This window comes from Poecilia formosa, unplaced genomic scaffold (genome assembly GCF_000485575.1).
Source record: "Poecilia formosa unplaced genomic scaffold, Poecilia_formosa-5.1.2 Scaffold12, whole genome shotgun sequence".
In the NCBI taxonomy this organism is placed as follows: Eukaryota; Metazoa; Chordata; class Actinopteri; order Cyprinodontiformes; family Poeciliidae; genus Poecilia; species Poecilia formosa.
The window spans coordinates 4,004,579-4,029,201 of NW_006799951.1; the positions used below are offsets into that span (position 1 = coordinate 4,004,579).

At 38.9% G+C, this 24,623-nt stretch overlaps 1 protein-coding gene across 1 annotated transcript in view; it reads right to left on the reverse strand.

Annotated features, from left to right (window-relative positions):
- Window positions 1-24,623, reverse strand: part of LOC103133638 (ryanodine receptor 2) — a 71,606-nt gene that overhangs the window by 26,554 nt on the left and 20,429 nt on the right. Inside the window, exons 28-73 of the mRNA XM_016668006.1 lie at window positions 24,146-24,354; window positions 23,792-23,984; window positions 23,421-23,553; window positions 22,484-22,598; window positions 22,023-22,183; window positions 21,713-21,872; window positions 21,033-21,119; window positions 20,699-20,925; window positions 20,277-20,490; window positions 19,595-20,197; window positions 18,684-18,884; window positions 17,741-17,852; window positions 17,479-17,619; window positions 16,941-17,217; window positions 16,746-16,860; window positions 16,506-16,638; window positions 16,324-16,427; window positions 16,087-16,222; window positions 14,335-14,521; window positions 14,050-14,158; window positions 13,128-13,248; window positions 12,450-12,619; window positions 11,990-12,210; window positions 10,780-10,870; window positions 10,560-10,700; window positions 8,899-9,062; window positions 8,701-8,779; window positions 8,470-8,559; window positions 8,033-8,170; window positions 7,869-7,946; window positions 7,672-7,747; window positions 7,474-7,594; window positions 7,122-7,237; window positions 6,045-6,121; window positions 4,896-5,017; window positions 4,697-4,746; window positions 4,437-4,497; window positions 3,416-3,654; window positions 2,983-3,064; window positions 2,378-2,508; window positions 1,981-2,301; window positions 1,671-1,908; window positions 1,240-1,327; window positions 1,017-1,103; window positions 716-877; window positions 548-610 (exon numbers count right to left, since the gene is read on the reverse strand). Coding sequence (XP_016523492.1) covers window positions 548-610; window positions 716-877; window positions 1,017-1,103; window positions 1,240-1,327; window positions 1,671-1,908; window positions 1,981-2,301; window positions 2,378-2,508; window positions 2,983-3,064; window positions 3,416-3,654; window positions 4,437-4,497; window positions 4,697-4,746; window positions 4,896-5,017; window positions 6,045-6,121; window positions 7,122-7,237; window positions 7,474-7,594; window positions 7,672-7,747; window positions 7,869-7,946; window positions 8,033-8,170; window positions 8,470-8,559; window positions 8,701-8,779; window positions 8,899-9,062; window positions 10,560-10,700; window positions 10,780-10,870; window positions 11,990-12,210; window positions 12,450-12,619; window positions 13,128-13,248; window positions 14,050-14,158; window positions 14,335-14,521; window positions 16,087-16,222; window positions 16,324-16,427; window positions 16,506-16,638; window positions 16,746-16,860; window positions 16,941-17,217; window positions 17,479-17,619; window positions 17,741-17,852; window positions 18,684-18,884; window positions 19,595-20,197; window positions 20,277-20,490; window positions 20,699-20,925; window positions 21,033-21,119; window positions 21,713-21,872; window positions 22,023-22,183; window positions 22,484-22,598; window positions 23,421-23,553; window positions 23,792-23,984; window positions 24,146-24,354 — 6,944 coding nt within the window. The remainder of the gene's footprint in view (window positions 1-547; window positions 611-715; window positions 878-1,016; window positions 1,104-1,239; window positions 1,328-1,670; window positions 1,909-1,980; window positions 2,302-2,377; window positions 2,509-2,982; window positions 3,065-3,415; window positions 3,655-4,436; window positions 4,498-4,696; window positions 4,747-4,895; window positions 5,018-6,044; window positions 6,122-7,121; window positions 7,238-7,473; window positions 7,595-7,671; window positions 7,748-7,868; window positions 7,947-8,032; window positions 8,171-8,469; window positions 8,560-8,700; window positions 8,780-8,898; window positions 9,063-10,559; window positions 10,701-10,779; window positions 10,871-11,989; window positions 12,211-12,449; window positions 12,620-13,127; window positions 13,249-14,049; window positions 14,159-14,334; window positions 14,522-16,086; window positions 16,223-16,323; window positions 16,428-16,505; window positions 16,639-16,745; window positions 16,861-16,940; window positions 17,218-17,478; window positions 17,620-17,740; window positions 17,853-18,683; window positions 18,885-19,594; window positions 20,198-20,276; window positions 20,491-20,698; window positions 20,926-21,032; window positions 21,120-21,712; window positions 21,873-22,022; window positions 22,184-22,483; window positions 22,599-23,420; window positions 23,554-23,791; window positions 23,985-24,145; window positions 24,355-24,623) is intronic.

A 24,623-nucleotide genomic window follows, 5' to 3' on the forward strand; every position in this document is an offset into this window, starting at 1 on the left:
AAACATGTTTATTACTGACTCATAGATGCGGAAACAATGTCTTGTATATTGTACAGAGTAGTGAGCTCATCATGTTCATGTCTCTGCCACACAATGATTCACTGGTAGAGATTATTAAAATGATGACTTTGGATATTAAAACTTATGAGAGAGGTTTTCTGTTTCATATGTCACAAACTTGTTGCAAAACTTAAGTGCTAAATTTTGTAACATACTGCTTTACTAATGCTGTGTCAACATTGCACATTGTGCTAAAGGGCATACAGAGTTATATCGTAATACATACAAATGTGTTAATTATTCTGAAACGGAATAGAAATTGGATCTACAGGAAAAAATGACATTGAAACTTCAGCTATTTATAACTTTGCCAGGATAAATGTTTAACTGATTTATTTAATTCCTTATCTGGAATAATAAGTATCTATTTGGACTAGATAGCCCCTTGAGATTGAAATCTCTTTTTAAGAGACTTATGGTCAAGAAAGCAAATTGTTAGGTAATGTATGGCATTTAATGTACACAAATAGTTACAGAAAGTCAATACCTGACCAAAAAAATGCTTGAGGTATCTCAAAATTTGCTCCCGAATCTCATCTTCAAGGTTATTCTGTAAAGAAAAATGTGAAACATCTCATGCTTAAGAATTACGTCTGAACACAAAACATTTCTAACACATGAAAACTTGCTGAAACTGTCCGTATTTATAATTTACCTGAGAATAGCAGTTCTTCACCAACATGATAAGGTTCTGGTCACATGGAAAACAAACTCTGAGTCCCACAGGCACCATCTTCTTTATGGCAGCCACTATGAGAGAAGTGTGTGCAGAGTAACGATCCCCCTTCCTCTTCATCCCTTTGTTTTTATGGTCAAACTGAACGTCATGCAAAGAGAACACATACGTTTCAGTTTTGCACTAAGGACACTCAACTGGTATAAGACAGGTGGACAAATTCTGGTGTTGCATAAAAGCACATGCATAACCAAACAGTCTTATCGTAAACATAGCTGACCTCCAGCAGGTTGTTACTGGAGAGCAAAAAAGCCAAATTGTTGATTCGATTCTGGACCACGTAACTCTGCTCTTCCCATTTGAAATGCTGTTGCAGAAAAAAAACATAAGATGACGACGGATGAGCACTATTTATGAGGTACAGGATTTACACGCACATTTCTGACATGGCAGAATCCTAAAAAAAAAGAAGAAAAAAAAAACATGCTGTGTGTCTTTCCTACATGAGATTTGGCCCAGAATACAAAGACCTCTGCCACCATGCTGAACAGCTGCTCAGCCTCGGGGATCGTCTCTTTCAGCCATCTGGCTCTGGAACGAGACCGACCAAAACGCATTAACATCACAGAAGTTATTCCTGTAAAGCTGAACATGGCCTGAAATAACGATTTGTACTGTGGTTTAAGGCATTATGTCTCTTTATATATTCAACATAAGCAATAAATCAATGGCTAGTCAAGTAAAAATTCAGCCTTTTACTCAAAAGGAAAAGCATATAACCCAGTTGGAACTAAATTTGGAAGAGTTTTTTTTACCAAATGTATGAAAATAACACCACATAAAAAATTATCATTAAACTGTCATTTTGTTTTTTTAAAACAAATCAGTCTTTCAAGATTTGATTCCAAAAAGTTTCCTGTAGTTTATCCCTTACCGATTAAAATCAACAAACTGGATGAGAAGAGGATAAAAGGCGTAGAGATCCTGGACCAGAACTCTGTACTTCTCCTGTATCTGTAGCTCTGCTTCAGAAGTACAGCAGTCTTCCGCTTTCATCACTTCCTCTTCTGACTGGACACACTCTGCCCGTTTCTTCAGCTTCTCCATCAGGGGGAGAAAGTGACTTCTCAGCAGCTCGCTGTCGGCTTTGCATACGATCGGCTGCGAAAAAACTAAAACACGAGACAGCTGTCAACAGCAGGAGCTGGTGATTTGGAAACGGTTATCACACGGCGTCAATATACCTGCAAGCTGCTTCATCCAGTCACCCTGGCTAGCGCCCACATGGTTGTGGATGATGCGAAGGATGTGGCCAATCAGGTCGCTCGCATGCTGAGCAACAACAGAGCTGAGGACAGGGCCCTCTGGGTGGCCCTCAGGGCCCCAGCGACACCAGTGTGAAATATAGCTGCACAACATGGGCAAAGTGACCTCTGCCACATGGATGTACTGCATTTGATGAGCTACAGAACCAGCACCAGCCAGCTCCTCCACTTTCTCCAGCGCCTCTCCCAGTGAAGGAAGAGGGCGACACGCGTTCTCCATCCGGTCCGGCAGTCCCTGATCTGATGGGAGGAGTGGGGCTCTTAATGGAGCTGAAGATTAAACAAAGAGCTCTGAAGAAAAAGGATCACAGTTTACCTTTAATCTCAGTGGGACTCATGACATTGTAGATAGAATGTGGATTGCTGTGGTCTAGAGTTGGCTCCAGGAAGCATACAGGAAAAGCTCCGGTCAGAGCTGCTACACAGGCGCCTGCGGCTGACCGCTGCCTACAAGACAAAGGCAACATAAGGGAAATGTTAATTACATTCCTACAAACTACAAAAGCTTTTTATGTCCCCCTTTAAAAAAAAAAAAAAAAAAAAAGTCACAATACACATGTAAACTTCAATTTGTACACTGCAATTGTTGCCGTTCTTCTTTGCAAAATAGCTGACAGATTGAATGAATGGCCATTTTAAAATTTGCCACCTTGGTAGGCAGCTGGTTGCACACGGGATTATTTTTAGAGTAAAGTGAGCAGAAAACAAATGACAATTTTCTAAATTTTACTTCTAAAAATCATTTTAAAACATGTAGACCTCACAAGATGCAAAACCTTTGTTTTTCACGATCACATTAAATCCCCCAAGCAATACATTAGAGTTTGTGGACGCAAAAAGTTCAAGATATGCGAATGTATTCACAAAGGCACTTTATGTGGAAAATAATAACACAGAATAGATAAACAAATTAAATATTACCCCTCCATGTAGAAGCTTTTACTGGTCCCCAGAGAGTAGAGGCTGTTTAAAATCTTGTAACACGACACCTGGATACCACCGACTGGGAAGACAACGTAATGCTGAGATCTGAGAAGCTTCTTCTCAAAAACAACCAGGAACGGTGAACTAGTCATGGTTCAGGTGATGAATGATTTGTGAGTGTGAAGTGTTATAGAGATGAGAAAATATGTTCCCAATGCTCTGTGAACACAACTACAAACTTGAAAATGTAAAAAAAAAAGATACATAGACTACTGATGTTATTCAGCTGAGAAACGGAACAGGGTTAATACATAAGGACTACTAATGTGTGTTTAAACTAGATTTGGCAGTGATTGTTTTTGACTAAACATTTTATTTAATAATGATATATATATATATATATAAACACTTTATCAAGACTAATTCTTACCCAGAACATCCACTCCATAGTTTTGATTGGCAAGATGATGGAAGAGGGAGGTAAGTGTTGGTATTAGGATGGACGTTGTGTAGTTAAGAGTGTTGACAACTCCTTTAGACAGCTGACCTCTACTGTGAGGCAAGGTCTCCGATATTTTCCCCACAGTCATCTCCAAATCTGCTGCGGCTGCTTCGAAAAATGAATGCAGAGACGTCTGTAGGGACTCCGAAGCTGCTGCTGTCAATATTCTAGAAGAAAAAAACAAAACAAAAAAACAAGCAGACATATTAATACGGTACATTTTGTTTGTTGGGTTTTTTAATCTCTACACAAATACTGCTGCAGATCACTTCATTAAAATTCCTTTGGAAAGGCACTTTATTCAAGTAAGAAAGTGAACTCTTAATATATTGAACTCAATTCATGCAGAAATGTATTTTAGGCTTTTACATTGAAATCTTTTTTTATCATTGTGGTTTAGAGCTCACGACAAACCAAAATGTGTGAGCTTTTACATGGTATTACATTTCAGCAGACCACAATTTCTGTGCTAAAGAAGTTTTTTATTGGTCTTACATAATATTGTGATTTTTCTAAAAACGTTTAATTATCCTTCCCTGTTAATGGAAATACACACCTAAAATGCATCACACCGTGCAACGACTATGTAATGTGACTTTCACCTTTGAAAGTATGAATGTGTAAACATAACAGTTACAGGTGATTAGCATCTTAATCTGAGACTCCACACACTTGCGAAGTAAAAATACTAAAACAGCTGCAAATCTATTCATCAGCATTAATGATAACAATCTTAGACAAGCAAAAATTGTTCCAACATCATGCTCCAGACTCTTTTTCTGCAGACAATAAAAGTGATATATACCACAATTAGATAGCATCAGTGTATCTCTGGCTCAATTACGCCAGACATCCTATCCTCAGACATGGCAGTGCAACACTAATAAAGACTGAAGGCGGAACGAGCAGATCAATTTAAGGCAGTGTGACAGTAGTGCCATCTAGCTACCTTGCATCAAGCGCCTGAGCCAGAATGCGGAGGCAGCTTGTAACAGCAGAGGCTTCGTCTCCTGGTAGGACATTCAAATCATGTCACAATAAGGCAGTTTATGGACGTAAAAGCAGAAACAAAAACAGATACAGCTACAGAACCCATACAAAAGTCCAATGGCTCTACGCAATCCAAGCGTCAGGAAGGCAGAGCATATCAAGCACACAAAAACAGACGACATGTAACAAGCGAGTGTCTCAACAACTGTTGCTTCTTACCAATTAGTGAGATTCTGTGTCTTACCAAAGCAGCAAGCTTACAGAAGAGACTGGATGTGAGAAAAATACAGAAAAAAATTGACATGGTACAAGACATTAAATAAGTTGGGCAAATTGTAGGTGTAAATAGTGTTCTATAAAAGATGTTCACAGAATAAATGAACAAATGATTTTGTTTTTAGATGCTAGTTCTGCATACCACAGAACCATCTCCTTTTCCCTTTTGGAGGCATGACTTCTGTTTTCACTTGACTTCAGAGAAGAGGACAAAAAATACAGACGGTGGCTTTTTACATACTGCTCCAATAGTGGAAGAACGACCTGTGGAAATGCAGAGTAACAACAAATACTTACTTCATTATTCACTATATGTCATATAAACAGAAATATATATATTTCTTTGGTTAGTTGTGCACTGGAAAACAATCAAGAAATACAACATAGTACAATTGAGACATTTTCAGCAATTTTTTAACTCAAAAACAGGGTCCATAAGTTCTTTATAGAATTTTTGTAATTAAAACAGGGTCAAAAAATACAAACAGGCCCCAAGCAACCGGGAAAAAAAAGTAACACATGTGTTTTGTTGCAATAAAAATCCTCAATCACAACTGACCACTTGTCTTGGCAAAATTTGTGATGTTCTGATATAAACCCAACCGTGAGATATAATTCACAAATGTCCAATTGGAATAAGAATTCAAAATACTAACAATTAAACTATAAAACCAGCAAGGAAATACATGAAGTAGTGATTTATTTAATACATGTGGATTCATAAAGTGACTCCCACTTCATTGTCCCCCTTTATGCAGTAATATGCTTGAAGTGCTTAGCATTTCTCCACAGACGGCCTGCTAGCATTAGGCTTTCCTGCTGACTGGACTGCATGCGTGTGACAGGTTGGTATGGCTGGAGGACCGGCGTAAATATGAGAAGCGTGACCGTTCACAGTCTTGGCTGACTGGGTCTGACTCAGGGGGTCCAACAATGAAAAACAAACCCGTTTTACTGCTGCCTCCTTGGAGGCAGAGCAGTGTGGGAGGCTTTAATCTATGTCCTGATGGCAATCAGAACGCCCACATGGATTTCCAAAACGGTTAAATAAATTGCACAGCCACAAAGGGTTTGACTTACAGGGGTTGCCCATGGCGACCATCTAACAAAACTAATTAGATGTCATAAGTGAAATGAGAAAAAAAAAAAAAAAAAAAAAAAAAGCCTAATAAGGACAAACAAAAGGCCGGTGGAAAAATTAAATTGGAAATGGGCTAATTCAACATCAGAGGCTTCCTATCGTGCGGTAAAAATCAGCAGTGTTGAGATATGTAATTGAGATAAAGCAAACCTTCTGAAAAAAAATAATTGGCTGCTGATCTTGAGCCCTTTCTCCTTTAGGCATCTGTCCTCTGGCTTGAATCACCTCTGGAAATAAACATTAGGATAAATTAGTCCACAATCAGACTAAAATAGATTGATTGTGGGAATATATACAGCTTAGTACAGAACATTTGAGTCATTCCTAACTTAAATACACTTTAATTTGCTTTCCAGAATTCCAGATCTTTTCATAATCATTTCAAATGGTTTTGATCAATACCTCTCTCCAGGTAAGCAGCATCACACCTCTGCTATTGGATCGGTTTATTTCATAAATTAATAACCACTCTTCAAACATTCCTCCTACATGTAACTCCTGTTTGAGTTGGAGCTGCATGAATAAAAGAGCACTTCACTGTCGCTGTGTATGTTTTGTTTGTCAGTATTTTAAATTTCTTCCAATTCACCACTTACGTTGCATAAACGTGACAATACCTTTTTAGAGTGAAGTTCTGTGTTTGTATGAAAACTAACTCCAGAAGGACTTTTAGCTTGGATGATGCGAGACTGTGATTGTGACAATGTATTGCTACTGTATTTCATTTAAATACTTGCAAGTATAACGTGGAGAATAGGGAGACTTTTAACTACTTCCCTTCACTGTTGTTGTGTTTTACATAACTAAAACATGACTTGCCAATAGATTCTCCTTTCACAATCATTTGGAGAAAAAAACAAAACAATTATAATGCTTAAGCATTTTTTTTTGTTCTAATTGATTGTTAACCAGTGTGTAGAATTTAGTTTGTTTGTTTTCCTTAATTCCCAGATATAGTGCAAGAATACATATGTACGATGTAACAAACATAATCTGACAAATCAGGAATAGCCTGAAGCAAATGTGCCTGGTATGTGGTCAGAGGACTATTCCCTGAGTGTTCATAAATGATTTAGGGTTTACCTAAAGGATGCAGCAATACAGCTTACTCAAAATTACATACAATCAAACAGGATGGCCACTTAAAAACCTTTATTTCTGTCTTCTAACTTGTTAGGTTTTAAAATCAATTTTTAGTCTTTATGAAAATATGAAATATCACATTACCGAGCTTTAGCATGTTCTCCTGAGTCTCCTCGGTGTAATACAGCATGTGTTGGAGAAAAATGTGTCCAAAGCAGTTTGCAGTAGCAGGGAAGTCAATTTCCATGGATTTTCGATCCCTGTAGGGGATTTGCCATGTAACAATATTATAATTAATATAATTCACTTCATACTTGGTAATTTTGATTCTTTGTTCATTGCTTAATTTTTATACAGCAGGGTTTCACTGGGAGAAGAAAGAGTTGAGACATTTGTGACCCATGCAAGCTATTACAGCAGCTACATAAAAGAGCAGGAGGTTCAGGTCACATAAATCACACTCTTCCTCATCATAGCTGATCAAGCTGGTACCTACCTCCACACAGTGTAGCCATGGAGCAAAAGGAACTTCAGTATCTCCTGAGCTTTTTCTCTGAACTTGGTCTTCTCCTTGGCAGTCAGAGCATCGTATGGAACCAGCATCGAATGGCCTCCCCCTTTTGAGAATGGAAATGTATTCAAAGAACTGAAACTTTGAAAGAAATAGAGACGATTTACACCTATGGTTCCTTACCTCTGCTCTCAAGTTCCAACTTCTTTGTCTTGGCCCAGACATTATGATAGTTTTCAGCCAACTGTTCGGCCATTGCCTAAAGGCAGTAAGATTTTTGTGGTTTATCAGAAAGGCTGTTTCTTGCAAAGTCATTCAAATCTGATGTACTTTTTAAATGTTGGTGGTCCTACAGGGCAAATAATATCATGAGGACTTACACACTGTTCCCATGATAAGGTGATGCTGCTCATGTCCAAAGGTTTAGGGCTAAAGGTGGATGCTCCTTCAAATGAGAGCTAAGAAAAACAAGAAATGATTGGCTGATGCTCACTGCAGGGAGCTTTAAAGCTAATAAATCAGTATCAGTGGTGAGGAGACGTACCTGACCGGCCTGAGAGACCCTGCAGGCACAGGCGAGAATGCCAAATGCATCTCCTTCTTTGGTACGTTCTATGGTCCATCCAAAGGCCAACATGCTCTTTATTGTCTCTTTGATGGCCCAGCGATATGAATCCTTCTCCTGTTTACGAAAAGACAAATGAAGAATTCAGGGACCCTTTTGTTAGTGTTCACAACCCCACAAAACACGACTATTTTAACATTTAAGTACATAAACTGAAGCAACCCTGGCTCCTCAAATGGCATCTTTTGTGGTAACTGCAGTTGTAATTTGAATACAGTGAAGCAGATCAGTTTAATATTTTATATTGTCCATAAACCTATGGACAAGGGACCTGCACATTCTATGCCGGTCCCTTTCGGATGGTTCAGTTCACTGCTTTCAATGTAGAAGTACACTAAAAGCTGACTTTAATCTACCTTCTCAGCCAGAGCCCTGTATGGCTTCAAGAGAGGGTGGACCTTGGCGTTTTCACACAGCTGATCACCGTGCACCCAGCCACTGGCAAACTGTTGGGAATAAAACACATGTAATAATAGTCCTTGCAGCACTAAACGGCAGGCTAATTGCCTCATCAGCACCCTAACTTTTATTATTATTATTATTTCACCAAGTTATGCAGATCTAAGCATCAGTTATTGGGATATTACCTTTTCTAGAGACCACTTCTCATGAGTGTGCTCTGCATACTTGTTAACTACAAAGTCCAGTCGCTCAGGCACAGAAACACTGGTGCAAGGAGAGAAATAGCACACAATCTAATCAGGTTGGCTTTTCCTCAAAGCAAATGAAAATCGGCTGGATGATTGTTGTCACTGAAGGATGACTACGTCTGCGAAGTTTCATACTTTGATGTATCTACAGGATGCGGCTCAAAATATCCGTCCGTGTCCACCGAGGTTATTCTGTCCACTTGAGACAAACAGCCAGGCTCCACATAGTCAGGAGGCAAGGCTTTGGCAACTGCAACAAGACACTGCACACACAAACTAAGCAGCTGAGGAATGAAGGACTTCGGAGTTGAAAAAGACAAGGGGGAGAGGGGTGGAGGCGAGGGAAATGAGACACAGCATATGTCACGAATTAGACTAGTCAACTGAACACAAACATTTCATTTGCAGTTATTACAAAAAATATTTTCTTCACAAGCCTTGTTCCAAAATGAGACATGGCTACTTTAAAAGTAAGTTATCAGTGAGAAGATCAGGCTAATTTATCAAGGCTGCAGTAGCCTAGTTACAAAACAGTACACAACACAAGACAGTCATCGGATTTCTTTCAACAATTAAAGTCTCTGATCAAAGTTTGGTGTTTTATTGCGATATTAACCCAAATTAAAGGGAAAGCACTTCTGCAAATTAAACATTTTTTTTGTTTTTACTGTGGTGCCATTTGTCAGTCCAGATTTTGTGGCTTTCCAAGGAAACCTGTTTATTTGACTCATATTAAGTAACTCACAAATTTTAGAAACTTTCATAGAATTATTTTTTTTTGTTCTATTTTCTACAATCCAACCTCTCAAACAGTATAAATGGAGCTACATTATATGTGGTCAGAATCCATTTTTGCAACCTACAACTGAGTGATTGAGGGATGACTTTAATAAACTTATTACCTGAGAGAAAGATGTTTAAAACCCTTAAACACACTTGTTAGAGCAGCAGGATTTTAAGCCTTTAATTTGAAAACATTTATTCAGTGAGGGCATAAAACTACAAAAAGAAAATTGCCTATTTCACAATTTGCAACATTCCTAAAAGTTTCAGTAAAATAAATGATGCAAAAGCAGGTATTACTTTACACTTTCTGACTGATGTTTAATTAATGATCCAAAACGTCTCGTTTCTCTGAGATTAAAACATGATAGGACACAGATAGGTCTGTTACTTTCTTAAAGCAAGTATAACTAATAATGCAAATATATATGCACCCATATATTCACATCTGGGTAAAGCTACACTCAGCATTACCCAGATGTTTAACATGCAATACAAAAACCCAGGGCAGCCAAAATGCATAGTACCTAACCTACAAAAGACAGCGTTACACAGGAAAATGCTTTCTTCATTTAATTATTCCTCTGATATTTTTCGGGCTCAGAATGACTAAGAAAAATAGTTCAGCACGAGCTTACAGCAGACTGAGAGATTAGCTATTTGTTTCATTTACGGGTTGCTTCTCTTTCAAGTCTCCAGGAAGTCTGCACAAGTTTTGGGAGGTTTCATACCAGGATATGAATAATTAACAATTAATCTCCGGCGTGCTCCTTCTGCTTTCCCTAAAATTCTCTGACTATGCACCAAAGGAAGACATCCGAAGTGCATTTCGCCGTTTCTCCTAAAATAGACCGAGGATTGTCAAAGGACAGGGCTGGAAAGATAAAAAATTGAAAGACAACACCATGACGCCCTTCCTGCAGCTGGTCGGTGATTTGTGAAAACAATTTTTTTTTTATTTGTCTTTAACGTTTCGTATTTAGATTAAGGGAAATTTATTACTCACTGCTTACCTTTTTCGTCAAGGCCTTAAACACACCCCAGAATAACTTCCTAGACAGCTGGAGCTCCCCTTCAGAGGCTAACTTTTGTTTATCCTGACTTCCAGAGTAGGAGTAATACTTCCACATCTGCTCATAATGACTGGTCAACATCTGCGAATGATAAATGAAATAAAAAATTAATACACGTCTTTTCACATTATGTGTGGTTGGCATTAATTTATGTACTTACTTTCAGGGGCAATTTGCTGTGATGTGAGAGATGGAGAACATCAAACACAAGCCTTTGAAGGAGAGGCTGCATCGTAGATGGCTGGAGTTTACTGAGAAGAGCAACGTGGGAACAGCTAATTCATATGCATATTCACAAACTGTCCACACGCACATGGATCTTTTGTCTCAGAGGAGCGACTAATGTAATTTAAATGGCTAAAAAGTTAATTAATTTTTACAAGTCGCTTTAATTTGTTAAACTGAGAACGAAGTGGGGAAAAAAACAGACTTCATAGTCGCTAATTAAAAATAATGGGTAATTTTATGGTTGGGTGGGTGAGCGGATACGGGGAATCTTTAGAAGGCTTGAGCTAATGACTCAAATCCAGAAAGATTCCTTGAAATTTCTAATATCCAACGTACACAAGCGTACTGACATGAAATACACTTTTACTGTTGTGTCTGATTTTGTTAATGTAATGCCGCATCACGATGAAAGGGCAGGGCACGCCGCGTTATCAAGGACTCCACCCATCCAGCACACAGACTGTTGCAGCCCCTTCCTTCAGGCAGGAAGCTGAGGAGCATCCAGAGCAAGAACTTTGTACCACAAACAAGCAAGGGCAATAAAAGAAACCCTTCAATCCTGGCATGTCATGTTTCAGACATACTTTGGAATTCATTTAGTGAGAATACGTTGGTTTCAAAAGCACTCATACCTTTACTTTTGATTTCCATGAACCATGAACCTTAATTGGGATGTTTTGGAGTCGAAATACAAATAGGGGAAAAGTGGAAGCCAAGTACTTTCAGATTTTTCAGTGCAAAAATATAAAGTCCAATTAAAACAAATTCAGCGGTTGCAACACAACAAAATGGAAAATAAAAAAGGATTTTCTTGCACAGCTGTCACAAAAATTAAACTGTAAGTGGCTTAAAAGAAAATGAAAAAATGTGGAATTTTTTGGCAATAATGACTCAATTGTGAGAAAAAACAGTCTTCAAAATAACTTCTTGTTCCATTGATTTAACATATTTTTTTCTTTTCTAAAAGAAAAAAATGTTGAAAGAACTTCAATAGGAACAAAATGTACAATTTGCACAAACCTCCAGAAGCGGATTAAAACCTTCTTTTTCATGCATTTGCTTTCAAAAACAACCATATTTTAGTCTCTTGTGCCACTCAACTGTAACACTGTTTTCATCTGCCAGCAAGCTTTAGACCTTACCTGCACAAAGCCAGCAAACAATCCTCCGTAGTGTCTCTCTGAGCCCTGGTCAAGCTTAGAGCCCTTGAGAGCCGGTAGATTGCCTGGATGAGAGAATCTACCAGCAAGGCATGATCCTCTAAATCGTGAAAGAGGGCTGAACATTTGGTGAGCAGGGGAAGGACAGCTGTGCACAAGTATCTATTGAGGGCAAGAGCCATGTCAGTAGATCCCAGGTCAGTCTGCAGTGAAAAAGAGAGGCTGTTTTCTGATTGAGTCCAGTGAAAAACAGAATCAACTTAATAATAATTGAATATCAATTCATATGCATTTTAAATACACAAAAACTTTAGAAACTGCATAGTAACTATACAATTAAAAGTTTCAAGCCATACTGAGTTTGTTTGTAATTCACCAGTCACTTCCAAAATATCTTAAATTCAATATGTCAATTGGGTCAGAACAGGAAGAAAATACTCACAGTGTCCAGAGAAACAGCTGCGTGAAGGTCGGGCAGAAAGCCAACTTCCAGAAGGTGCAGCAGAAAACGTTGACTCTCCACCCCATAAACACGATCCAGGAATAAAACCATGGCTGCCTTGTGGTCAGGACAGAAAGCTGTGGACAGGTCAGGCTCCACCAACACACCATCTAGACCATAAAAACTATTACTCAGTTCAGCTCAATACTCAATTCAAAGTTACCATTAAATCCAAAAGGAAAATTAAATTCAAGATAACAAATGAAGCATAAGTGAAAAGGGCAACTCCAAAAAAAAAAAAAAAAAAAAAAAAAACGGGGGGAAAAAAAAAAAAAAAAAAAAAGCAGGTGTTACTTTTTCGTGTCCCCAAGGAATCAGGCAGCTCAGCATTCAAATCAGCATCAAATGCAATATTTCCAGCTTAAAAATGAGTAAAACAAATGTTAAAAAGATCAAGTCACTTCTTCAGATATTGTCAATAATTCTTTGTGGCGCAGTGTTGCACACTTGACTAAGACTTATGTCATTTATGTTTGACCCATCCAGACCAAGATGAAAATTTTTATATTTTATCCTGAAGCTTTAATCTCCTAAAACAGTAAAGCAAGGCAACGCTGCCAAAAGTGGTCACACAAACTCGTAATGCATGTCAAGATGGTCTAATTGAGCGTGTTTAACCTTCTGACACAGATGGGAGTTGAAAGCAGATGCTGATGACTCCTTCAAGATCCTGAACTGGGATGAGAGATCTCAGGATGGCCCTGATGCGAATGGCTTCTCCTTTGCCGCCCTGAATTAACTGATCAACAGTTCAAAAAGGAGAACATCTGGTAAGTCAAGATATTCACCAACACAAAATCAAATACACTCGCATATTCTGCTGTACATATCCTGTACACTACATGCATTAAATTATTAGTGCATGTTTATTTTTTTTAAATGTATGTCTAATAATAATTGTGATCATTGTTTTGTAAGATTTCAAATGAATTCAATCTCACGAAAGTCTAAAAGCAATTCATGATCATCCTTAAATTACTATTATTTAATTATTTTAATGCTAATTTCTGGGTGGTGTCCTGCTACTACAAGAAATTATTAAGAAGAAATATATTGTTGAGTATACAGGAAAAAAAATTTTCCAGCCACTACCCATCATCCAAATATGCACATCAGACAGGCTGTAGCCGGACAAAAGCAAATGAAGTCTCACCTAGTTTTACAAAACCTTTCACAATTTATTGGCAAATCAGACAAAAGCACATTGTCACATTCCTACAATAATGGCCCAAGTCATTTTTTGCCAAAAGTAATTTTGTTAAAAGAAAAAAGAAAAAACCTCTCTCACATCCAAAAGATGTTTTAGGCAAATAAATAAATAAATAAATAAAATCACTTTAGTCAGAAATACTAATTATGCCATTAAAATTCTTTTTTAAGTTTATCTTTTAACCATCAGCAGGGCAGGGTTTTTTTTGCTATATGTCTTTAAGTGTATATCATGTGCTGTGTGGTATAAGAATAGGCATTATCCCCCCAAAAAAAAAGATAATTTTTCAGTTTTTTTCTGTGCTATGGCAGAAAAACCAAAACTACTTACATGCATCTCTGGAGCACAGCGTCCCAGTAAGTCAATAAGTGCCGAGTAGAAGGTCATGATGGCGTGCCCCATGTGAATAAGGTCGTCCTCGTTGCTGTGGACTCCATCCCTATAGCAGGAATCAATCACTCACAAAAGCCTCAATGTCAAACACTCAGACATTGAAAAAAAACAAAAGCTTTCAGTTTTTTAGACAGACTTTTTTTCTGTGGTGCCATTAAATGCGTGACACGTTATTTGAATTTTAGATTATCCGTCACGTGTCTGCATATGTGTGATACAGACGTTGTTTTGCTGGGGTGCTGAGTGGGGAACGGTCCGTCCATAGATGGGTCCTGAGAGATGCTGATGGCTTCCTTCATGGCGGCTAGCAGCCCGTCTCCCCCGTCTCCTCTGAGCGCAGGGCCGAAGCACTCAGGCCGACGGATCAGCAACCTCAAAACCACATATGCATTTTCCTCTACACTCTCGCCTGTGGGGAGAAAAGCACACAAGGTGAAGGAAAAAAGTAAACAATAATGATATTTTGAATTGCTGTAAAAAACTTTAGCCTCTCTATATGGTTAATGCTTATTCTCCAGCATCTACTTCTACTATAAAAATGTGTTCATTATATTTATTGGACAGAAAACTGGTAAACAGAAGCAGAAAGACAATCACAACATAATCATATTCTATTAACAGAGTACAAAGTGAAGACTTTAGATAAGAGGTGAAACCTTAAATTACAGAGAGACGAGCCAAACAGAAAGCCATTTGGCTGAATGGTAAACAACCTCAAGGGCAATTTGTAGAGATGACTTTTAGGCACTGGTTCAGAAAAAAGATAATCAATAGCAGAATGAATTACCTCTGTTCCAAATGTCGAAGATAATGGGGAACATGAAATGAAGCGGCTATTTGTGGCTTTCAGGCTTTGTGTTTTGCTCTTTGCACAGAAGCGAAATTCTTCAGGTTCTACAAGCAATTATTATCCTGTGCATTGTATGCAGTAAAAGCATTAATGAATGCTTGAACAAACACAAGTACATTTATTTCATAAGTAAAGCTGTTGTTTGTAATAAAAGCACTATGCACTACTTTCATTATCCATTTTCATGTTTTATTTTCTTCATTCAGATTCTGATGGCTGATGTTTATTTTTTCTTATTACTTTTTAGTTATTTCTTTCCTCCCAAAAGCTGGGTTTATGCTGTTGGGAGGAAGGTGTGTAGTTTTACCACTCAAGAAGTAATTTTACTGCCTCTCGAGTGGTAATATTACTGTTTGTATATCACAACAGTAAGCAAAAGTTCACAAACCGTTCACAAAGTGAACACAGATTTTTATTTTATTTTTTTTGCAGTTATACATATTGAGGAGCGGCACAGGGAAGTCTTGAGCCACAAGATCTCAGGATATCAAAATGGCGAAACATTTCTTATCAACCTTATCCCTCTCATAAAACACTCACTAGTTGCTGTTTCAGTTTATTCTATTTTGAGCCTTAGACATGAAGCCAATTGTTTTATCTTAATTCCTTGTGCAGATTTTTGCGACTCTTATTTTTCAGTGAGACAGTGACCCAAGCAGTTTTAAAATATGGGAACACAAGTTGCTCATCTTTGGGAGTGCGGTAATTACCATATAATTACATGGTAATTACCGTTCATTCACTGCTGGACGAAGGTACCAGTTCTTACATGACTAACAAGGATTTAGTTGGTATGAAAGATGGATGAATTTCTCATTTATTTTATCCAACCCAACTATTAGGTATCAATTAGAACCATGTTTTGGAATAAAAATTAAGACCAGTTGTCTTCTGGGTCAAACCTGGTTCTGTTGAATCAATCTGGTTTGGTTCAGACTGTATTTGACCCATGAGCGGGTTTGGCATAATTACCCAAATTGGATTGCTTTTAAACAAGCAATTCTTTGTGTACTGCGACTGTCTCCTCCAATATTCCTTGATCACCATCCATGACGAATAATAAATATTACAGATTACAACTGAGAGAACCTTTTTTTTTTCACCCTCTAATTGTGCAAACATACCATTGCAGAACACAGCAAACCGTAAAAAATCCACATAGCGTTCTCCCTCCACAGGGTTCCATCCAATATCAGTGTAGCCTTTTGCCAGTAGCAGCGAACAGCTCTGGAGACCACACCCAGCAAGGTACTGAACAACCTGGACAGCAGGTCAGATTATAGCATTAAAAGTTGTTTGTGAATTGTTGATTCAATTGACTTACACATCTTTAAGATTCCTACTAAATTGTAGTTTTGCACCTTCTCTAGGTCAGCTTCCTTCAGCGATAAAGCCAGCTCGTTGTTATCCATAACAGAGGCTGCTGCCACATCAAGAGGAGTGGAGCCACGCATGGACGGTGAAGCTGAGGAGACAAAATGCTTGAACAATTCAAACTGAAATCGTAGCCCGTCAAGGTGGTCAAGTCTGCCTTGCAACATACCTAGCCCAACTCTGCTGTTTTCCAGTAAGTATGAGAGCCGGTCGAACAGCGCTCCCTGATTGTGACGACTGATACGACAAAAGTAACAGAGGAATCGACAGCAACTGGCTACCATCTTGGGGAAGGTAATCTCCTGAAACGGAGAAATTTAGGAAGTGTAAAGAGGATCGATTTACCTTTTTCTTCAAAATATGTAAAAAAGAGAAAGTGTTAACAGCTGCTTTTTGCTGTTGATCTCACCTTAGACTCCCCTTCTCCCAGAACATGAACCATCACCTCCATCACCGTCTCATGCATGCCCAAAGATCTCATTAAATTGGGATGTTGGTAGAAAACTTTATTATTCATAATATCTCTGCAACATATACAAAAAAAAAAAGTCATTACAGAACACACGGTAAGGATTATGGCTCACTAGAGGCAACAATACCATACCCTAGTTTTCTAATCATCAGCTTCTCTTCTTCTTTCCCCATGCGGACACTCAGGAGAGAACGAATTTGGCCCAGAGAGGACAGGAGTGCCATGGTGTCCTCCACGGACGACTGGCTGATAGCATATGCCTTTGAGAGCGACCCTTCCATTTGGCCCTCGAGGCCCTGATACTGGCGGTGTAGCAAGGTGAAGATAGCCCTGACCAGTTCAGGGTCTTCTATCTCTCTCTCCTGAGCCCAGCACACTGTCATATCAGAAATTAGCCTTCTGAGGGACTCTGCAGACATGTCAGGAAATGAGGAGTGTTGATAAAAGCTGGGGATGTGGAACCTTAAGGCATTTAAAAAGAAAATGCTAATAGCTAGTACTTTAGAATCGTTCAGTTTCCCAAAACACTACACTTTTTTTTTTTTTTTGCCTGATAAACACGACGACTGATCTTCTGGAACACAGAAGATCAAATGTTTGATTTAGTAAAAAAAAAAAAAAGGAAAGTCTTTCATACTTTAAAATGTTTAAAAAAATAAGGCACACTTACTGAGTTTGGGTGATTTATATTTCTCCACTTCAGCGGGTTTCTTTTTAAGTCCAACTGCTTTCGCTGCTCGACTGAATAGTCGATCTTTCAAAGACATCTTGGTATCATCTTCCTCCTCAGAGTCTGGGACCGTTTTAGTGCCTGGATAAGACAGCAAATAAAAGGAAATTGGTGGGATTTGTGAGGCAATCAGAGTAAGTGTCCTCTACGAGGATTTCATTGTCTCATGACTTAATATCTGAAAGATAAGCAATGTTAGTACCACAGTGTGTGTTGAGGAGGTGATGAAAGTCGTGCAGGAGCTGCTGGAGTTCGACCGGACACGGACAGTTCTCCTGTTGCTCATCTTCTCTGAAGCTCAGCAGCAAATTGATCTTTTCACGGTGAGAAATTTTGTGAAAAATATCAACAACAATTCTGTGAACTACAAGGATTCAGCGTGTGTTGTTTAAAGGGATAGTTCAGAAATCTTGAAGTGACAGTAAATATCTTTCTTCACATCTTCATTTAGTATAAATCCAACTTGAAGCTGATGGCTTTTCTGGTAGATGGAGCGAGAGTAAACGTCTAGCATCTCATAATAGTCAGAGTCACTCAGGCAGGTAGGAATGGTGACGATGACTGCAATCACAAATCTTTACAGAGTCAAATCTTAGGAATCTTAGGACTTTGTGTATGTGGATTTTTTTATGAACTTTTAATCCATATTATAATTTTGACTGGAAGGTAATTAAATGATTTCATAAACAAGAAACAGAGGCAGCAAGTGCCTTTTATTTTTATGTCTAGAAACTGAAAATGGAAAGCATTCCTGGTCAGAGTCAACAGAAAAGTAAGGAGAAAAGTCAATAAAATATTGATAGCTTGGATCACCGCAATACATTTTCTTTGTATGCTACCTTTACATCTATCTGACGGTTTGCAAAGACTAGAAATGCTCTACGTGTTGTTCGTGGTTTGAGTTGTTTTAAGGTGATTGAAGTTCATACTGGCCCCTGTCAGATCAGCTGCTATCTCCAGAACTAACCGGTTTGGATTTATGCTAAATGAAGACCCCAGAATTCGACTGCTGATAATAACCACTTATCTTCTAACAAGACCTCATTTTAAAAAAATTCTGAAAAAAAATAAATAAATAAATAAAAAATGTTGATTATTTCTTTGCAGTCCAGTAATACATCTATAACTGTGTAGGTCTATTTAACCTGCTCTTGCGGAGGAAGTCGGAACTCCTTGGTTTTGCGAGCGGTCAGTGCTGCAGACATGTTGAGTGCCTGCATGACCTGAGTGTAGCGAAATCGCTGGTTCTCCTGCAGCTGACGCACAAAGTTTCCAGAGAATGCAGTCACTGCTTCGACTCTGTGTCGCACCTGGCAGTCACACAGGTAGGACAGCAGATGACAGAGCTAAAAAGAGAAAATGTGGGAATGTTTCTTCAGAGTTATAGTACTTTCAGAAGTTATTGTACCCATTTAACTTTTTTTTTTTTACATTGTGTAATGTTAAAGGCACAAACTTCAATATGTTGTCTTGGTATTTTATGTTATAGACCAACACAATTTACATAACGGTGAATATTGTGGATAGTAAAATTCTAAAAATACGGCCTTGTAATTACCTTTGTTTACTCTAATACTCCTAAATAAAATTCAAAGCACTAACTGACTTCAAAAGTCACCTAATAAGTTAAGAGCATCTGCACATAATTTAATGTACAATTTTTGTGGTCAAATTGTCAAAGTATTACTGTACCTGGTACTTGCTACGGGAAATTTAAAAAGCACTGGTTCAGTTCCATATGTTAAAATGGCCCAGTCAAAGTTCAAACCTAAATCCTGTTGAGAATTTCAAGCTTAACTTGAAGTGAAATGATGTGTTATTTTCTTTAAACTTTACACATTTTTTATTTATCCATTTTCTGGTTTGGTCTGAAACATAAAATCTTAATAAAATGCGTCATCATTTTTAGTTGTAAGGTCACAAAATGTGAAAGTTTTTAAGTGGGATGACTACTTGCATGTCAATGAAAGGTTTATCTGCTCAAAGCAACTTAGTATCACAATTTGCTCAAACAAAATTATATTTATTAGAAAGAAAAAGGGGAATATTTAACCACCTCTAGTTGGACAGGCTCTGGAAGCTCCATTTGAAGAAGTCCTTGTTTAATGGCATCATCTTTTATGTTGATGCTTTCTCCTCTTTGTTTTCCATCCTTGGCTTCCTCAACGGTTTTGACATTTTTGGAGAAGACATTCGGTTCAATTAGCCTAAGCACCCTCACAAGGTCTTCGTCCTCAAACACCCCCATGACCAGAAGGTTGTAAAACAATCTTAAAAGGGGTACGAGCAACAGTTCAACACTGCCTCCCGCAGGATCCCTCACTGCTTGACCGACAGCCACAACCCCGGCAGTCAGCATGTCCGCTGTCAAATTCCTCAGAGTGTCCAGAGGGATTTCTGGGCTGTCTGGGCAGGCTATTTCAACCGCACCTTCTGCTTCCATCCCATCACCCCTGACAAAACAAGGAGATGAAAAACACATCTGTGGTTTAAGGCATGTGCTTCTACAAGTGCCCTCTGGTGTTTGACCATTCCCTCCGTCTGAAACGCCAACGACAGGGCCGAGATAAAATGAGGCTTGTGCGGTCTGGTCCGTCATTGGGATGATGTATTCATGGTTCATCGTGAGGCATGCTGTGGTGTGACTGCTTAGATAGACCTGGAGGAACGAAGTGTAAAAGCTAATGAATACATTGGTTTTGGTTCCGCCATTTGTTTTTAATCCACACGGCCGGTACCTGAATAAACAGCTGATAATATGCCAAGCGGAGCGGCCCTGCGAGGTGAGGATTCTGAATAGCATAAAGGATCTGCGACTGGTCAACGTGACTGCAGAGAGCGTGGCAAACTCTGGTGTTACCCAGGGCACAGAGAGAGCAGTAGAGCAAGAGGACATTTTGATGAAAAGAGAGGAGGTCGTCGAGCTCGGACAGCTCCAAAATGTCAACACATCTGCACGAATGCATTGAAAAAAAATTAAAGGCAACTTCACAGGTTCTGCTTTCTTAAAATCTAATTAAAACTAGAGGATGAGTGATTTTAGAATATTTAATGCAATGAAGCAACACTAATAAAATAGAAAATGTATACATAAAATCTGAGATCATAGAAATGTTTATCTGTAAACACGAGTATAAAGTGTTTTTTTTCTTTTTTTTACCTGTTTTCATCAGGAATCTGAAGGGTCATCACTTGTTGGGGGTCAAAGCACTGGACTCTCCAACCATGGTGTTCATCAGGCCAATCAACAAACACCTTTAATCCACCGTCTGGTACTCTTGTCCAGGTCACTGGTTTCAAATACTGAACCTGAAACCTTGGAGGGCACTGAGGACTCGGATTCCTTCTCTGACCGCGAAGGAAAGCTGATGACAAGGGCATGGCATTCTTGAAGAAGACAAAAAATGCATCACTAAATTTAATTTTACCATTTCAAGTTTTACATGAACAACCATCAAAAACTTTACATTTATGATTGATAAAAGCTTCGTCACCTGGATGCTTTCCAGTTCGAACTGGAACATGTTGGTGGTGGTGGGCTTGACAAAAACAGCCGGAAACAGCTTGGTACCAGCCTCCAGCTGATTAGAGGGGAACAATGTGTTCTTTGTGTAAATAATGTAAACCGTGAACATTTGGGGAAAACAGTTTGAATTTTCTGATTTCCAATGCTTATGTTTGCCCATTAAAATACTGAGTATATTAACAACAAAACATATATAGTTTCTTGGAAAATTATCCATATTAACAAAAATCCTGTGCAACTCCATGTTGCACGATAATACTGGGATTATTAGTCAATACTGTAATAATCTCAACACTATCAGAGCTGTTCAATGAAGACATCAAAAGTTTTTTTGAGGACAATTGTGAGTAGAAACTAATGCTGCAGACACAAAGATGGAACAACCCTAAGCAAATACCAGTTCACCATCCAGTAAGCCCACAACTAGAAACTTACTATTAGATCATATACTTTGATCTAATAGTTGTAGGTCAAAGCATAATAAATTGATAGAATGGCCTAGTCAAAGTACACACTTGTATCCAATTAATAAAATGCGTCAAGGTGCTCCCTGTTGCTGCGAAAGGCAGCTTTGCAAAGTATTGACACCAGGGCTGAATACATACACAGTAGGTTCACCACAGTTTAACTCAACTTTGTTGGACATACTTGGAAGAAAGTCGACATCTCAATGCCGTTAGAAGTGAAAGTGAGAAGTCCGGTCGCTGTGTCAATCAAGCAGCCAATTTCCAACCCCGCACTCCGACGGCTCTGAGACAAGCCTGTAGCTTCTCCAGCACAAACCACGAAACAGTTGCTTCGCTTCACACTGCAAGGATTCAAAAACATTCAATTAGCAGCCTGGCTGCAACATGTCTAATTCAGATAGAACATTAAAATTATTGCAGCCAAGCGGGATTTTAACCTGACAAGAACAAGTAGACACAAAAATATGTTAACTGTCTTTGTGCACATTAACCTTTCTTGAACTTTGCCACTGTCATCGCCAAGGGTGACAGTTACTGTGCCAACGCTGTCCGTGTCAAACGTTGAGCCGTGGTGATGAAAGTCAGAGGTCACCCAGCCTATCCACACACTGAACGGCTCCTGGCCAGGAAGAATCCTCACTGCATAATAATACTGTAACAAAGAGGTCATTGAGTGTCTCGGTTTGACATTTAAATCATGTTTTTGGATGTTTCGAATTATTGTGGCTGATAATTAGAGAAGGACCACGGCGCACTGCAAGTGCACAAGCTTTGTGTAACAAATTATTCGATTTTTTTTCCCCACTCTAGGATAGAAGATTGACAATGCAATCCTTTCAGAAATTGCAGAAATAAATAAATAAAATTAAAAAAAACACACATTTAATTAGCACCAGCCATGTGTAGTGCAATGAAGTGGTTGTGATGAAATGAGATAATGAGAAAATCTTACTCTGGAGCTCTGGATAAGGTGATCGTAGTTATCCTTTTCAACAATAACGTCTTCTAGAAGCCGTGCAGAGGAGTTGCTGCTGACTAAGCCTGGTTTAGTCCTTTTCATCATGAACCTTTCAGATAACAGAACGTGAACAGGGTTATGAAGTGTCTGTTTCCCACCATTGTTTCTTCAAATGCATTACATTTTTCTAACTTTCCCCTCCTATTCAATCTGAAAATGTATTATAACGGGTTGCTAATATTATTGTAATAACACAGCAGACACTGAAATGGTTTGAAAGCATAAGAACATTATTATTTTGCATAAACAAACATTTATGCCATACATATTGAGTACATGGATGCCTATACATTTATAGACTACAGGTAGAGTGATTTTGGTTTTATTGAGCCATTTCACTTAGTTATGATAGGTGACTTTTCTTTTTCTACCATTATCTTTGTTCTCTCTATTATTTCCACAGAAGAGACACCTGACCCAGTCTTTCCATGTTCAGTTGCAGAGCTTTCCTGTATGGAATATTTGACAGAGCTACTGCTAGATTTAAGTTTTTCTTCTGTATAGAAATGAGCCCTGACCCCCTGCTTCTTACCTGGGTCTGCTTATACCTTCTAGCCTCATGGTTCTTTGTTTTGTTGGCTCTGTCTGCTGAATATAGTTACTGCTGCCATTAAGTCTGTGCACCATCTTATTTCTTTCGTATAGAAAGTTGTCCTGGCCAAGAGGTTCTTTTGTTTAGCTGTGTTTCATTCTTGAGCGAAGCTACTCACTGGGGTATTGCTCTTAATATCCCTGCATATTCCTTGTTTTTCTTTCCCACAGAATTTAAATTGACAGTTTTTATTCGTTTTTTTTTATTTTTTTATTTCTTTTCAAAAATTTCACAATGAGTTCCTTTTTTATTGTTGTTTTTTTACTCTCCATCGCCTACCGCTGTTTCAGTTTAGATGTTTTGTCCTGACTGTGATCCTTGTGGTCCAGCTCATCTCTTGAGCCGGCGAAGCTGCGTGCTGACTTCATCAGAACTTCAAAGTCAGAGTCTGTGTCCTCCAGCTCCTTCCTCACTGAAAGACAACAGGCGTTAATTACAGCGTGGCCCCGGGGAGCTTAACCAGAACAATCCATGAAGGTCATGATAGCAGAATATCGCCGATCTGGACAGGGGGGGACAAATCTGGATAATTGCGGCTGAATCCCATTCACAATTTGCAGTATTTCACTCAATGGGTCACTGGTTTTCATGTGTTGCACTAGACACAATGTTATCTGTGGGAGTCCTCTCTGCGGGCAATGCCTCCAAACCTGAACTTGGAGTTAGAGAGCTGGAGGGGACTTGAAGGCCCCCCTCTGCAGGGCTTCTGAGTGTGGCAGCACATTGGATGGGCATGCTGAGCCGGTAAAAGCCCATCTCACTTCCTCCACCATGTTGCACAAACGCCCGCTGAGAGACCCTCAGGCTGGATAAGGAATCCATTGAGCCCCTACGTCGAGTAACCTTGAATGAGATTTGCACATTGTTTTCGGGATCAAGGTTGTGCATCAAAACATCAACAGAACTACATATAATGCTAGGTCCCACAGACAACCATGTATTGACAATCCATGATGTTGGGTCCTTGCTGCTGTGAATAAAAGTGCCCCGACTATTGCACTGACCTGTAAGCTGTGATCATCAGGCAGAACTGAAGTAAACAGGGGCAGTTTCCAACTCATCCACAGAGACGGGTCTCTGGTCATGTTAAAGGCAAAGGGTTTGTAACCTTCTTGCTGCCCACACACGTTAAAGTACTGCAGAGACTCCACCTGGCGGCCCAGATTCATCCTCCCCACCTGGTTAACCCCAACACTGACCACAGGCAACAGGCCTAAAAGAAAAACAGGAAAAAAGACTAAAAAGCATTCACCAGGTTATTTTAAAGATAAAGCAAAAAAAAATAATAAAAAATAAAAAAAAACATTTATGATTCTGTGAGAGTGTTTACCGTCTTATAGATTTCTTCTATTTTTTGTCACAAGTGAATTCAGTTTTTGGAAATCTTCATCTACCAGTGGAAAAGGTTATCCAAAGCAACCCATCCTTGTAAAAAAAATAACTTCCCCCGTGTCAAACTCTGAATTATCTGTGAGAAACAAC